Source organism: Camellia sinensis, chromosome 10 (genome assembly GCF_055761805.1).
Source record: "Camellia sinensis isolate YWXY chromosome 10, ASM5576180v1, whole genome shotgun sequence".
NCBI lineage: Eukaryota > Viridiplantae > Streptophyta > Magnoliopsida > Ericales > Theaceae > Camellia > Camellia sinensis.
Window position 1 is genome coordinate 126,976,977 of NC_138970.1, and position 16,643 is coordinate 126,993,619.

The 16,643-nt window shown below is 32.9% G+C and overlaps 1 protein-coding gene across 4 annotated transcripts; it reads right to left on the reverse strand.

Annotated features, from left to right (window-relative positions):
- Positions 1–7,827: 7,827 nt before the first annotated feature.
- On the reverse strand, positions 7,828–14,253 carry LOC145801294 (uncharacterized). 4 transcript variants are annotated; one of them, XR_014342558.1, is made up of 8 exons: positions 14,084–14,253; positions 12,938–12,993; positions 12,696–12,748; positions 12,490–12,619; positions 11,630–11,727; positions 11,204–11,275; positions 9,814–9,875; positions 7,828–8,858 (listed from the first exon to the last, which is right to left on the reverse strand). XR_014342558.1 is itself a non-coding variant. In XM_082892241.1 (7 exons), exons 1-6 carry the CDS (start codon positions 14,164–14,166, stop codon positions 11,204–11,206), a joined length of 492 nt encoding a protein of 163 aa, XP_082748367.1. In that variant the 5' UTR covers positions 14,167–14,253; the 3' UTR covers positions 7,828–9,875. The 4 variants fall into 4 exon arrangements, 2 of the variants coding, with proteins under 2 accessions (XP_082748367.1, XP_082748366.1); XR_014342559.1 differs by having other exon boundaries at positions 9,809–9,875; XM_082892241.1 differs by having other exon boundaries at positions 7,828–9,875.
- Between the last annotated feature and the right edge of the window lie 2,390 nt (positions 14,254–16,643).

The following is a 16,643-nucleotide window of genomic DNA, read 5'->3' on the forward strand; positions in this document are numbered from 1 at the left end:
GAAATTACGAGCCAAAATTGTTTCATAAAATTTCAATAATAGATCAATGTTATGAGATAATTAGAAAAAAAAAAAAACACAGATCAATGTTACAATAATAGATCCTAATGTTCGGAAAACCAAATTCAAGTATAAATTGAAACCAAACAATACAAGTTCCGAGCAAACAAACTGAAGAAACACAATCTCTTGAATCAATTTCATGCCGAAACAAACAAAAAGAAATATGAACTGTGAGAAGCAGAAAAAGCATCAACAAACGACGATTGTTCGTCTAAAAATGAATGAATCGAAGACATAAAAACATCATCAATTTCGTATAAATTTTAGCTCAAACAAATAATCGATTAATCGATCAAACCTGTGATTGAAATAGCTAAAATAGCTGTTGAGAGAGATCAGATTAGGGATCGAAACTGTCGGGGACGAAATCCACAAACCACCGATCAGAGTCTCTAAGAGCAGGGATGAAATCAACAATGAAATTAGGGATGAGAGAGAGAGAGAGAGAGAGAGAGAGAGAGAGAGAGAGAGAGAGAGAGAGAGGGGGGTCTGAAGAGGAAATGAAATCCCGATTATAATTGTGCAAAGAGTGAAAATATAATAAAAAAATGTATGAGTTGGGTTTATTGGCAACCAACTAAAGAGGTGCGTAAAAAGTCATTAACTCTTTTGCAACCAAATAGCTTCGTTTTAAAAATAAAATAATATGATTAAGTATTTCTTTTTTTAAAGTCCTTTATTTTGTCCTTAAAAATATAGGTTTTATAGACAAAAAATTTTTGTTCCTAAAATTTTGTCTTTAAAACCTTGATTTCTTGTAGTGGTTTAGCATTGTAACCAGCCAGTAATCCTAAGATTACCGAAGGCCTCTGAGACAGATTAACATAATATTATGGGCTACCAAAAGCAAATAATAGATATACAATGTCCATTGAGCTGTTCAAACTTATATGAGGTAGAAAAATTTGAAACTTTTGATATACATATCTACACATCATTCTCACGTCATCATATATATACAGATTAGACAAAAAGGTACTTAGCCCTATTTACAAAATAACAAAGACTTGTTTAACCAAATAAGAAAACAAAACTTGAACTTAGTCACATAGCCATAATCACTTGACATATCTGAAACCTCCACAGGAGGCACATAGGTTGGCTGACAAAAATAGATTCTAGGTAGACGCCTCTAAGCTTGGTCACATGCTTGATCACCTACATATATTAATAATACAGTGAGCTGGAGCTCAGTGAATAATAACAAAATAAAGGGTTTCAATGAATGATGTCCATCACAGAGTCAGAAATCAGAGTTTATATAAAAAACGGATTCTTATTAGAAACAGAGTCTTATGTATATTCAAATTTCAATCAGAAACATATTCATATTCATATTCTTATTCAAATCATATGTAGAAATCAGAGTTCATGCTTAATTTTACATATTACATCCGTTAGTGCAAACAGATCACATACATAGTATCACAGATCATACTTGTCAGTTCCATAAATCAAAGCAAAAAATGTGCTGGAGTAAAGCATACACATGCTAGATCAATAGGCCAAAACACCAAATAAGCTAGGCTAGTGAACAAGCTTGCACTACAAGTGCATAAACCATGCAAGAGGTGACTTTGTCGACCAAAATTAGAGCTAAGGCATGCCAAAATATGAGTAAAAGCCTGCTGGAGTGGAGCCAAAAATATGCTAAAATGGTGGTCCAAAGCATAGAGCATGTTAAGCTAACTAAGAGGATTGCACTACAAGTACATGAAGCATGTAAGAAGCAACCAAACTAACCCAAAACAGAGTTATATCATGTTAGAATAAGGCCTAAAACATGCTAAGATAGAGCCTTATGAAGGTAGAAAAGCATGCCAAAGTGTTAAGCCAACAACACATGCAAACAAAACACAAAAAGGGGGGAGGGGGGGGGGGAGGACCACCCCCATCCATTTTGGGTCTCAAAACCCACTTTCCACCACTGAAATTCCTTTGGAATTCAGTGGTTAAAAGGCCAAAACAAGGTGGTTTGAAAAGCCTTAAGAGATAGAACAAAGCAAAGGAAAATAAGCCATCAAAGGGGGTAAACCACCCCTAACTCAAACAAAGCCTCAAACAAACATTTCAAACACTCAGAAACAAGAGTTTTTGTAGTTGAAAGTAAGGCCTAAAAGAGCATGCAAAGGTGGCCCAATATGCAATCAAAATAAAGCTTAAAAGGGGGAATATGACTCACCCTTGAAGAACAACAAGAACAACAACTTCTTGAGCCCAAAACCAGCTTTTAGACCTCAAATATAGCCTCCAAGAATGTCAGCAACAAAGATGGTGGTGTTTGGCTAGGAGTCTCTTTGCAAAAGTATGAAGAAAGTTCACTTTTAAGCACTAAAAGAGATGAGAGAGAGGATTCTAGAGAGAGAGGGAAGGAAATTTGCTCTCAAAATTCTGAACCCTTGTGAAGGAGGAGAGAGCTCCCCTTATATAGAATGTGCAAGCCAAAGCTTGCTTGAATCCCTTCCTACGTGTAGGGAGGATGCATTCTGTGCTTAACAGCTGGCACCAAAAATATCTGCAAAAGCAGAAAAAAGGCCACAGACCACTTAAAGTGGTCGACCGACCACCCCCCCTAGTCGACCGACCACCTTAGGTGGTCGACAAGGGAAAAAATTGGTTGGCAGGGGAGAAAAAGGGTCCACAAAGAGAGGAGAAGGTGGTGGCAGGTTGCAGACCACTTAGGTTGGTCGACCGACCATCCACCCTAGCTAACAGACCACCAAAAGTGGTCTACAGGGGAGAAAACTGGTTTACACCCTTGTTCCACCCTCAAAGCAAGGGGTAACAAGGTTTGGTTCAAAAACAAACCAAAAATGAAGAAAGACAAGAGCCCGCAAGACAAGGCACACAGCCGGAAGCCCCGAAAACTAGTCTACGGGCCACTACAAGTGGCCTACGAGAGGGAAAGGTAGCCTACGGCTACAAAAAGTGGCCTACAGGCCTTTCTCTCCCTCTAGGCAAAGGCACCAAAGCATGGTCCAAAAACGAACCAAGAAGAAGAGAGTTAAGAGGTCCCGAGGTAAGGCGATCAGCCGAAAACTCTGAAAATCCAAAACGAGCACAAACATGCGCAATCACCGAGTGCACAAACGATGACGTCTGAGTCTTAAGGTCGGTCAAAAATGGGGTGTCTACACCATGTTCCTTTTTTAAAAACATAGAGCACGCCGAGGGCTTTCTATCCATCCAAGGGGATCACATTTTCATCCAAGTTGGAATTTTGGGTTTCTTCTCTTCTTGCTAGAAGTAGGGATTCCTTACTTCTTTATAATATTTTCTTATAAATAGATGGGTAGTAATTTGTGTATTGCATAAAAACCTCTTGTTAAAGATATTTTCTTAAAGGCATAAAAAGGAAGTTAGGGTTTTCTAAATCAGTGAGTTAAATGTAAGATTGAGTTGGATTAAGGAAGTTTTGAGTAGTTAGAACATGATTTTGTGCCTCAAAGTAGAAAGCCCTACATTTTGTTTAACCCTAGTTATGGACTTATTTTTTTTTTTTAAAAAAAAATGAGTACCTATTTCAATTGATTTTAAATTCTTGAAATTTAGCGTATGATTGGTTAAGATGAGTATAAGTAATGAGACTTAATTGTTGTGAGAATAATATTGGTATGTGAGGGTTATGTTTGGGAAAAGTGATTGTTGAAAATTGAATTAATAAAGTTTTGGGAAGTGTAGGATACCAATTGCCTTATATAAGTGAATATAAAGAGTGGGTGTTAATTGTAGAGAAGTAAAGAATATTGTAGAGAACAAATGGTAATTGTTTCTAAAGATAACTCTTATGCTTATTAAGGAATGTGTTGTTCGTTAATTGTATAATGGAATCAATGAACGAGATGTTGGTTGTTTATCCATGAGATGTAATAAAGAATAACATGACAAATTGATAGATTGTGATATTGGAATAAGGGTGTGACCGATAAAGCGTAACGCTCGATAGAGGTTCCTCATTCCTTCCGGAGTAGTGCCCTGAAAGCGTGTGGTCTATTGAGATGTGTGAAGGTTCCGCGTTCCTTTTAGCTTATGACCGATAAAGCGTAACGCTTGATAGACGTTCTGCATTTCTTCCGAAGTAGTGCCCGGGAAAAGCGTTCCTCTCCACTGCAGGAGTTGTTTTTTGTCTGCTAAATTGTGAATGTACAATGGCTGTTCCCCCCATTTTCTCTTTCTTTGCTGTCTCTTATCTACTACTTCACTCTGTCGGACTAGAGAAAGCGCAGTCCTGCCACTGTGGAAATCTTTGGCAGATGAGTTTCCCTTACTCCAACACCACAGTCCTTCCACTGTCCGCCGTCCATGCACGAAAATATGTGCCAGACAATTGACATGTTCAACAAGCTTTGATTTTGTTTTTTTTCCTTCTCCATGATTATGTATTTTAATTAATTAATTAATTTATTTAAGTTTGAAATAAATTCATGAATTGAACTATTTATAAATATTAATAATTAGGATATGATTTTTTAAAATTGAAAGTTAAATTTAAAAATATTGTGAATACATATAACTAAGTATACACGACTGTATCGTATGATAGAAATTAAATTATATGTTGATCATGCTAAATAATAACATATGCACTCCTGGCGTGGATTTGTTAAAATATGTGTAACATTATAACATGCTAAAATATAATATTGACAAAATTGAAATAGCTCTAGCATCAATCAAAGAAAGGAGGCCAATTTCTAAGAGATATGGATGTTGAAACCTGAGTAAAGGAATGATGAAACAAAAAGAACTAGAATGATGAAAACCGAAACTCTCTAAAAGATTTAAGAGGGAATTACACTAATAATCTGTATAGTTTGGGATTTGTATCATTTTGATTTTTACTTTTTAATTGTGCAACAAATAATGTTGAATTTTGAATCTTGTTTTAAACAAAGACAATTGAAAACACAATTGCTCCATTTTAAGGACAAAGTCGTCAATTTAATAAAATATAAATTAGTTTGATAAAAATAAATGTCAAAAAATTATTTTTGAATTTTTAAAAATTATTTCTACCCACCAAAGATAAAATTATATAAATATGATAAATCTTTTATATTTTTATTTTTTACCAAATTAATTTTTAGTATGTGTTTGGCTGATGATCATGTAATGGGTGATTATTTTTGTTGACATTTTTGGATGGTTATCATGTGATAGATGGTTGTATTTATTGTTAACAAATTTTTTTTTTTTTTTGGTTATCATATAATGAATGGTAATTTGGATTTTAATGGATAATCGATATATTTAATATATAACATATTTTTAGTTTTGAATTTTTTAATTTAATGAATCGGTTTAATAATGACAACAAAATTGTTGTCATATTTGACTTTTGAAAAAATATAAACTAATTTAACAAAATTAAGTATAAAACAATTATTTTTTCCCTCCTAAAAAGATAAAATTATATAAAAATAATGTGTTTTTAAAAAAAAATTTCATCAATTTAATTTTTAGTTTCTTAGAAAAAAAATTGAAAATAGATTATGAAAACTAAACCAAGTAGAGTTTTATAACTAAGAAAGTGTCAGAATTATTCATTAAAAGAAAAATCATTACATTTCAAACAACATACAAGTTAATCAATATAAAATAAATTGTATAATAACTTTGCCCTTGAAATGGATCATTTACAAATGAAACATCTTTAATTATCTTTGGTTAGAATAAAATTTAAAATTCAAAGTTAAATATATCATAATTAAAAAATCAACGACTAAAACTAATGTAATTCGCCCAAGATTTAATTCCATGTCATATGTATATGTCTTGTGCAAAAAAAGCAATGGCGACACCACATCATCATCGATATCACTATCCAATAGTTTCTTAACATTTACCCTTCCACGTGTTTGTGGCAAGTTACTTATACTTGGAAAGTAGGATTCACCGATTTATTGTTGGTTAGTGATATGACGGCATTAGTGTCAACGTAACACTGAATTTTTAAATGTGCTATGCCTTTACTCTAAAAAATTGGATGATGTGGCAACTTCTTAGTGTGTGCCATAAAACCCACCTTTTACAGATAAATCATGAATAATTTATTCTCACCCACAATATAGTTTGTTTGCTATGGGCACATATTGGACCCATCTCACCGTTTATTTTGTATAGTTTATTGAGAATATTATTTTTATTAAAAATAAGAATGTTTGATTAATTTGATGCTTTTTTTCTTTTTGCAACGGTATTTTTTCAGTAAGTCCTATAAAATAAACAATTTAAATTATTAAAATGGACTCAAGGTCTGCTTATAGTGAGCTAATAGCACTTTCTGGTTCAAAAACTAACTCTTTTTTAAGTGTAGCTTCCCTTTCTTCATAAATGTCTAACTGATGTTTTTCTCCTTGACAATAGTTTCAAACGTAAGCAATATAATATAATAATGGTTTCTGTAGCTTGCTTTTCGTACTCTTTTCGGATACGACTAGCCTTATAGTTCGGACTTCTATGATTCTGAATCTGATTCCACAAGTGCAATGTGAAATAGATAAACACAAATGAGTCAAAATCAGACAATTCTTTTGGAAAATCGATTTTGAATCAAAATGTCAAAAATGGACTGCTTTGCCAGATTTCAGAGTTGCCACCTAAATATTTTTAGAAAATTTAGAAAACCCGAGGCTCGTGCCAAAGGCCATTAGTCCGTCATCACCAAAGTGTCTCGGCTCGGGAACTTAGGTATAAAAAGGGAAGGTCATGAATTAAGCGCCCTAGTCGCCCAATCAAAGATCTGTCTCTACTAATCATAATGTGATTTTTATTTACATTATATGCTCTTGTTTCGATTATTAGCTAATTTACTATGTGATACACAGAAGTATAGACTAATTTTGTAAAAGTTGGAACATTTTGATTTCATGTGTGTTTTTGAATACGCGTCACTTGAAAAATGTGAGTTTGTATGTACATTAATCAATTTATCTCAACTTTAGCAATTAGCCTTTATCCACCGACATTAAAACAAGTATCTCAATTAAGCAACTACCCTCATGGTATTATGCTTGGTATGACAACAATCACACTTATGCGGTATGCTAAAACAAAAAGTGCTCACCTAGTATTCCAATGGCAAGCCAAATAAAGAAAAATGATTAAAAGATATGCATCACTACTACAAAAATAGATAAAGATCACACTTTTTTTGTGTGATGTATGTTATTTAATCACACCTTTTAAGTTTTATCAAAGTGTGATCTTTGGGAGTGTGATTAAAAGGGGTCATTTTTAATCACACTTTTTAAGTGTGCTTAATAACATTTAGATCACACCTTTTAAGTGTGATTAAAAATATTTAGATCACATCTTTTAAGTGTGATTAAAAATATTTTGATCACATCTTTTAAGTGTGATTAAAAATATTTAGATCACACCTTTTAAGTGTGATTAAAAATATTTTGATCACATCTTTTAAGTGTGATTAAAGATATTTAGATCACACCTTTTAAGTGTGATTAAAAATATTTAGATCACACCTTTTAAGTGTGATCTTTGGAAGTGTGATTAAAAAGAATCATTTTTAATCACACTTTTTAAGTGTGATTAATAACATTTAGATTACATCTTTTAAGTGTGATTAAAAATATTTACATCACATCTTTTAAGTGTAATTAATAACTAATAAAATATGTGATAAAAAAAGAATTCGACATATTTGAAAAATAATCAATATTATTTTTGTATGCACATTTGAAGAATGTAATACACACTATATATTATATTTTGAATCATAACCACATATTGAATAGAATAACGTCATATATTTCATAAATGGAAATTAAATATTCAAAAGTATATACAAAAGAATTAAATAAAAAAAAATTAACTGTGTTTACATCTATTAAAAAATGAAAAAACTTAAAAAACTAAGTTCTTTAATTCTTGGACCATATTTTGCATCTCTCCAAAAAATTTCTGACCTGAAAAATGAAAACACAAATTAATCCAAAAACCACTGATGCATATGAATAAACTAAAAAGTTAATTCAACAAACTAAAATAGGAACATTAATCATTTCTGTTTGATCTTAATCATTTTGGAAGTAACTTCCCTGTTAACAATTAGATGCCATAGCAGCTCAGTGTCAATGACATTGTAATTAGGAGGTCACTAATGAACACAGTATTTAAAAATGATAAATCTCAATACAGCTCGTGTACGATCTTTTTGTGAATATATATTATTATTACTGTTGAACCATAATTTTAGGTACCCATAAATAAATAAATAAAAACTCAAGAAACCTTTGGTGCCTTGGGGGTTCCTTGAGCCTTTGAAAACACTATTCCTCCATCCCCCCTCCAGCCACTCCCTCACCCCCTTTAGCCACCCTTTCCCTTCCCGGCGACTACTTCACCTTTCCTGCAACTCACCAAACATGTTTTCTTATTTTTGTTAGTATTTGTTTGGAAAACATGTGTATATTAAACATGTTTTGAGTTTTTTCTTTTTTCTTTTTTCTTTTTTGGGACAATATGTTTCCTGTTTTTTGTTTACAAAGAAGAAACAGAAAATTAGTTTGAGAGTAAACTATAATGTTAAATACTAATTACCAATGGATGTAATGAGAAAACAAAGGTGGAGCAGAGTCACATAAAATACCATGGTCATCAAAGTCTCCTGCAGTCATGGTGGCTAACAAACTGTTGTTGACAAACTCAGAATCCTCAAGGTTGGAAAGAGATGTTCTTGCTGAGTTACTATTTGATCCATCTTTCTTCCTCTTATGCTGAGCAGCTGCCCCTATTAGCTTCATCCTCAATTTACTTGGAGATATTATACCACCCTACATTACCCATTTATTTATACCACCAAAAAAAATTTAAAAATCAAATACCACATTCAGGAAAAATACCCAAAAAGATTAAAAAGAAAAAGAAATTCAACATTGTAATAGAATCATTTGAACACTAAAGCCCCCCATTCAAGAATTTCATTCAAACACCATAATGGGTTCTCTTATCTTACTAATTCAAAATTTGAAAGATTTGTTTAAACAAAAATCAAATATTTAGGAAACCCATCAAGAATTTCTCTAAATTTCTTCTCTGCTGTTATTTAGGTCCATAATTTCTTCTTCTTCTTTATCTAATAATGGATTGGATCACCTAATGACTAAAACTATATATTATTTTCTCTGCTGTTATTTTTCATATCTAATTTACTCTTTGTTAATTTCCCTAGCCTTAAAGCATTGTCACCTAGAGGTCAAGTTGGTGTGTTCTTTCTTGTGTGTTTGTTCTTCTTGTGTTTTGAGTCTTACCGATTATAGTTAGGCATTATGGATTGCTAACACCTTTGACATGTATGAACAAATTAAGTGGCTTTACTAAATGTGTCGATTCCCATCTCTTTCATTGATCATGGTAAACCTCATTCTTCTAGACTTGAGATGAAAGAGCTCAGCAACACTCAACAATCTCCAAAAATCATAGAATTAACATATCATCTCTTATATCACACCTCTAAGTAGGATTAATCATTGATTGGATTCACCACAGAACTGTTATGGTTCTTGAATAAATGCAATTAAGAACACAATCCCAATCCTACTGCACTCAAGGAAGTGCAAGTGTGTTTCCTTTTCAGATATCTTTCAAATTACAATGATTTACTTTATGAAGTATAAACAAGTATGTTCTTTCTATAAGAAAAAACACAAATAAATGAGTCAAAATGAAGAGAAAACCTCAAAAAATAAATAAACAAATAAAAGCGAAGGAAGAGAGCAGTTACAGAACTAGATGGTCTGGTCAGAAATATCTCAAGAAGCTTTACTCATCCCGTTGAGAATTACTCATCCCTGTTGAGAATAACAATTGTTACAACAACGATAAAAAGAAACTTTGAAGTAGTCAAATGAAATGAATCTAGAACAACATTCGGAACAAGCAAAGGTAGAAATCTATGCATTAGAAAATAATGAACACTTAACTGATTCATACAATTGGAGTGTGATCTATTCAGTTTTACACCTGTACATATGTTCTCCCCTAACAAATTGAAACAAATGCTAGTTATGAAAACTATATAAGTGCTGCAGCCTACAGGTGCTTTCCAATCCTCAATTAGTGCTACATAATGTGAAGTTAAAATTGTAATTCAAACCATCAAATCCAAATAAACTTGGTGGAGAAACACACACACACACACACACACACACACAAATTAAATTATTGGTTTCTCCCAAATAATTTGTTGTGCTGTGCTCTAAGTAGCACTGACACGTGACAAGGGCACCGCTTTGACACAAGGCCACATTGATTTTCAAAAAATGCACGACACGATATGTCTGGAACATTTTTAAAAATTATACTTTTATAAATTTATTATATGTCAACTATGTGAATAGCTTATTCAGAGGTAATAAAAAAAACAAAATAACACTAATTAAAATTAAAAGGTTATAAATTTCATAACCTAAAAACATCAATATATCAATCACATGACCATTAATTGCAATATAAAGAATGCAAAATAATAGTAGAATATAGAAATACAAATGATGAATTCATTTTATTAATATTTGAAAATATATTCAGGTTCCACACGTAGAGCCCACATTTAGGTTCCACACACATGTTGTCAAAGTAATCGGGACACCATCCAGTATACCAATTACACTAAAATAATATCCACGAACTGAAATTACAAGCACACAACCACCAATCAAACATTTCGCAAATGCACTATAATTTAAACTATTCCTTGGCACTTTTAACTCAATATTTTAATTTAAAAATCAAAAAATCATTAAAAAAATCAAAAAAATCAACAACTTAAAAAAAAAAAGAAAAAAAAAAGGTCAAATATTGTGTTTTCTCTATACTTTTTGTACATTTTTCTGTAAAAAGTTAACAAGTGATCCCAAATATAATTTTTTTACCTTATATTTTTGTCAAAAAATAAAAAAAAAATTACTAAAATAGCATGTTAGGCAGAAAGTTACATATAACTCTAAAACAGGGAAAATTACTCCCTCCAGTGTTTCTGAAATTTTAAAAATTAGAGTTCTAAAAGGAACGAAATGCTCAAGGATTGCTTGCGCATATTTACATTATCTCGATATGGAAGAAACTGAAAAATAAAATAAAATAAATTGATGCATAAATAAATGTAATTTGGTGACACCTATAACAGAAAATTGTCGATCATATGTTGTATCACATCAGCTCCGGCGGAATTCACACAGTAAGTTTTTACCTGCACGAGCAGAACAAAAGAAAAAGGTCACTCATTAGAAATGTTGATACTACTATCTTTCCCAAACAAGAAGAGATGATAAACTACTTTCTTTCTCTTTTATCTCACTCTTATACTATCCAAACAAGAAGAAGATAAACTAGTACTACTATCATTTCTTTGTTTACTTCTCTCCTATTTTGCCAAATGGATTGAAATCTGATTGTGCTGACCCTCTTTCATCTGGAGGGGAATTCAAACTAGAGAGTTCCAATCCATTTCAAGAGGTTGACCTCCAAACCGCATTTTACTCATTGAGGTTATTATGTTGTTCCTTGATTCTGTAGTTAAAGTAAAGAGAAAGAAGAAACTTGCCTGAATAGTACTGTGCCCCAAAAGTCTTTGTTTAGTTCCACTGAAGTCAATATCAACCCTTTCCCAGCTCATTTTTGTGAGACCCCTGATCATTGCCTCTACAATTGGACGCAATGAGGAAAGAGTGTGAAAATTAGGGAATAATCAAGAACAAATATTTTACTTACATATAGAGCTCAGAATAATTGGACAATTTGAAATGATGGTAATGAAATCATATTGAACTTCAAATCCTCAAGAGCATAATGAAAATTTCATTTACTTGTATAAAGTTCTTCACCAAATAACTATTCTAGAACTTCTAGTATTACCTCTTCAATTTCTCTTTTTCCATTTTCTTTCCACTTGCTATAACAAATCAGGTTGTGTGTTGTGTGTGTGTGTGTGTTTTTCTTCCAGTTTTGACTAAACCAAGACATGCTAGTTCGAAGCCCAACCTTGTTTCACACTGAAATTCATTTTCAGTTCTTTCATTCTTTCACTAACTGGTACATGCTAGAACAGTCTGTATGCTTGGAAATTGAGCTAGCCCGATACACCTAAAATAATCCAGTACAAACCAGAAAATTAACTGGAACTGTGTTGAGTCTCCATTATTCCAGTTTCCTGTTAAAATGGTATGTACCAGCTGGTACAACATGGTGTTGAGCGGGATTCACAATATTGCCGGTAACTTTTTACTCTCTTTCACAATTCCAGAAAAACTAAATATACAAGTGAAATCTACATTTAAAATGAAGGAAAAACCTTTTTTATTTTAATTTTTAACTTGGTTTTTTAATGGGAAGTAATGGTTCTTGAATCTTGTAAGATTAGTGCTGTAGAACATGAATAACATTGACAAAAATTTGGTAACTAACCTTCCATATCAATGGTCTTGCATACATTGACTTGGCCCTCTAAAGACATTTCTTCTTGAGTATTCACAGGTTTTGCTAACTCCACATTTACGACATGCGGGTATTTGTCAATTCTTGATAGATTTTGACGCTGAAAAAAAATAAAGAAAAAAAAGTAAGAAAAATTGGAAACACAATTCTAAAGCTCCATAAAGATTAAGAATTACCTTTGGGAGCTCACTTCGACGCCACAGTGATGATGTACTCCATCCAACAAGATCTAAGAGGAAGTGTTAAGTTCTTCACATAAATTAGAGGATTTCAAAAAGAAGAAAATTGGAACAGCCTAACTAGTTTTTCATGTATTGCTTGAGCATATGTTTAAATGTCCTGACATTTTATCTCCAAATATTTTCCTACATAAACAAGTAAAAAATAATAAACAAATGTATATAGTATGGCAGGATACGATCATATCGTGCGTTAGCGTAGGCAACCCGACGCCTAAAGGACCGTAGAGTAGATCTGCAGAGACAAGACAAGGAGTCAAGATAGGTTCTATATCATTTGTAGTCACAAAGAAACATTTGTTTGACTTCTGATCAGAATCTATTAAATTCACGAGGGCTCACGTAATGGAAGATCATCAGTATCGTTGGCCATTTGAAGTAAAATAGGAGGTTTTTCATTATCACCATCTCTCAAGAATAAATGTTTCCCTGTTCTTCCAAGCAATGATGATGCATGAGCAGCTGCTTTCTCCAGGGAATAAAAGCCGCAAAATGAAAATATATCCTAAAAGAAGAATGATATATATACATCCTAAAAAAATAAAAATAAAAATAAAAATAGAAACTCGCGGTTCTCAGCATTTAACAAAATCCAAATGAATTACCAACACCAAATGAAGATTTATAAAAATAAAAACTAATGAAAAGAAAAATAGTATTCTGCAATAAGGATTCAAAAACCAAATTCATAAATCTATTAGATGTCATGACTGCCACATTCAAATGCTCAGATCAAAATTGTCCACATTATTTGTTTTTGTGAGAATCCAAATATTCAACATCATCAAATCTTGATAAGAAATAGAGAGAAAAATAATAAAGAGGAATTCAGGACTAATACAAAAGCCCAATACAGTAATCATCTTCCGATATCAAGATCAAAACGTATGAACATCATAATCACCAGTTACAAACCTTCAAAAACAAAAACAAAAATAGAAAATAAATTTATAAAAATGATATTTTATAATTTGAGAGTGAAACAAATAAGACCATTAAGCAACTGACAGACTGACCATCCAATCTCTTACAATACAAAGAAGAAGAAACAGAAAACCCAATTGAGATTATTACCCAAATCTGATGAATCTTTAGGTCCAAAGAAGAGAGAGAATAGTCAAAATCAAAAAGAAACCACTCCAAAAGTTGATACTATTCAAATGAAAAAACAAAGACAACCCACAAAGAAAAAAAAGCCCCCAAAACATCCCAGGAATTTATAGACAATTGATCTGGTGACTTGTGAGTCCACAAGATCCTCAATAGTAATTTCATTTTCCGAAACAGTAAACAAGATCCTCAATAGAAAAGTGAAGAAACTGAACCTTCTGAGCAATCTGAGATTGCTTGTGGACTTCACGAGCCTCTTTCTTTCGTTTGCGCTCGAAATGATCATGGCGATAGCCATTTCTCTTCCTGTGAAGCTCTATGTAATCTCCTTGAGGCTTAACAAATCTTAAGAGATTAGGGATTTTTGGTTTTGGGCCCCGGGGGGGGGGGAATGGAAAAAAAAAAGCGGGAATGAAAAAAAAAAGAGAGGGAGACGGGGGTGGATAAAAAAAAATTAAAATCTTTTTTTTTAGGGTCACAAATAAAATTTAAACAACAAAACAATGTCGTTTAATTTTTTTTTTTTTTTTTTTTGTGACGAGGGTTACTATTGCTAAAATTTTTTATTTTTTGTTAAAATAATTTTTTTTGTAATTAATGAAAAAAATTTCATTTTTTTTTAGTTACTAAGATTAAAAATTTATTTGTTTTATTTTTATTTTAATTAAAAAAATATTATTATTATTTTTTATTTCGTAGAAGTAGGGGTAATATTTTAATGAAAAATATTTTTCACTAAAATAAAAGTTAATTTTCTATGGTCAATGAAAAATATTTTTCTACGGCCTATTTTTTTTTGTTCTAAAAATTATGAACTATTTTTTTGTGGCAGAGGAAAGAAAGCGACATTAGTGGTGGAGGTGGTGGATAAGAGATGATGGTGGTGGTGGTAGTGATGGTGAAAGATATTAGTGGTGAAGTTGTGGTAGTGGTAGTGTAGATGGAGTGGCAGGGGTGAAGGAGAGGTAATGGTATGAGGGCATTTTCAAACATTTAATGCTGTTCTAAATTTTTAATTCTAGAAAATTAGCCTTTTCATATAGCATATGCCAATCAATTGCATTAAACATATGCATAAGCTCCCTAATTTGAATGTGTGTGTCTGTGTCAAACCTAAACAAAAATCAAGCATATATATATCCAGGGACAAAATCGTAATTTTAGCTAGGGGACTAAGCGGGGCGGTGGCGGTGGCGGTGCCGGGGCCGGGGGACGGCGCCGAGACCGGGTCTGAAACACCTATCCCCGTCCCCGGCCCGGATATCATCAGGGATGAATTTTTGAATACCATTCCCGGCCCGTAGGGGATATTTTTCGGTAAATAACCACTGAATTCGGGGTCGGGGGCTCGGGTCACCGTCGGGCCGGTTTCAGATTGCCATCCCTAGACGTGGGTAAGGAGGAGGCATGTTTGGGCGGGAAGGTATATATTTAGGATTGATATAAAATTAAAGGGGTTATCTGAGCCATTCATGTGAATACACAAATGAATCCTGACTCTTGAAATGTCCTAGTAGGACAATTGTGTCTAACACATTTTCAAAATTCGTTCTGCTTTATTAGATAGATTTGTTAATTTTATGATATTTTTACCATTATTTTCAGTTTTTAATTTATATTTACAAAAATTTTAAAAAATGTCATAAAAACTTGTTCGATACTTTTTTATATTTACAAAAATTTAAAAATTTTACTAATAAATTTTTTTTTCAATTAATTTTTTTGTAACTGATACTAACCAATGGGGCAATTGGTAATGCTACTTTAAACCTTAGGGAGAGGATTGTAATTAATTTTTAAAATGTGAAGGGTGTCAATGTAATTTATCCACTGAGGGCAAAATTAGTATTTAAAAAAATTAAATTGCTAAAGGGGAAAATCTGTAATGAAACTTTAAACCTTAGGGGGGAAATGTAATTTCCAAAAGGTGAGGGGAGAACTGTAATAAACATAAACCTCAAGGGGGTGTTAGTATAATTTACCAAAAAAAAAGTTAATTGAAAAAAAAATTAATTGAAAAAAAAAATTAATTGAAAAAAAAATTTGCTAGTAAAATTTTTAAATTTCTATTTAAAAACCAACGTAAACTTATTTTTTGAATTTACATTTTTTCCTCAAATTTACAAACTGAGACAACCATTTATAAATCAAAAAAATTATCAAACAAGTTTTTATGACAGTTTTTTAAATTTTTGTAAATATAAATTGAAAACTGAAAATGAAATGGTTAGGGTCTGTTTGGTAACGTTTACGTTTTCAGTTTATATTTAAAAAAATTTTATAAACTGGTTTTTGTTTATTTTTAGAAAAACATAAACTACAAACACGTTTGGTAATTGACAAAATGTTTAACAAAATTTAAAAATATAAAAAAGAATGAGAAATGGCAAGTGGCGGCGGAAGATGGCAGTGGAAAGTGGTGACGGTGGGTGGTGGGTAGAGGTAGTGGTGGGTAGCGGGTAGTGGTGGGTGGTAGCGGGTGGGTGGTGGTGGTGGCGGGTGATGGGCAATGGTGGCAGGTGGGTGGCGGAATGGCAGGTGGTGGTAGGTGGTGGCGACGAGTGGTGGTGGTGGGTGGGTGACGGTGGTGGTGGTGGTGGTGGTGGTGGTGGTGGGTGGGTGACGGTGGTGGTGGTGGTGGTGGTGGTGGTGGTGGTGGTGGGTGGGTGACGGTGGTGGTGGTGGTGGTGGTGGTGGGTAGGTAACGGTGGTGGTGGTGGTGGTGGTGGTGGGTGGATGGGTGGGTGACGGTGGCGGGTGGGTGGTGGTGGTGGT

Coding starts and splice junctions, on each gene's coding strand:
- LOC145801294 (XM_082892241.1), bottom strand. CDS start 14,166: ATGGCTATCGCCATGATCATTTCGAGCGCAAACGAAAGAAAGAGGCTC. Junction 12,620..12,695: donor GTCGAAGTGAGCTCCCAAAG/GTAATTCTTAAT, acceptor ATTTTTTTTCAG/CGTCAAAATCTATCAAGAAT. Junction 11,276..11,629: donor TGGGGCACAGTACTATTCAG/GCAAGTTTCTTC, acceptor CTGCTCGTGCAG/GTAAAAACTTACTGTGTGAA.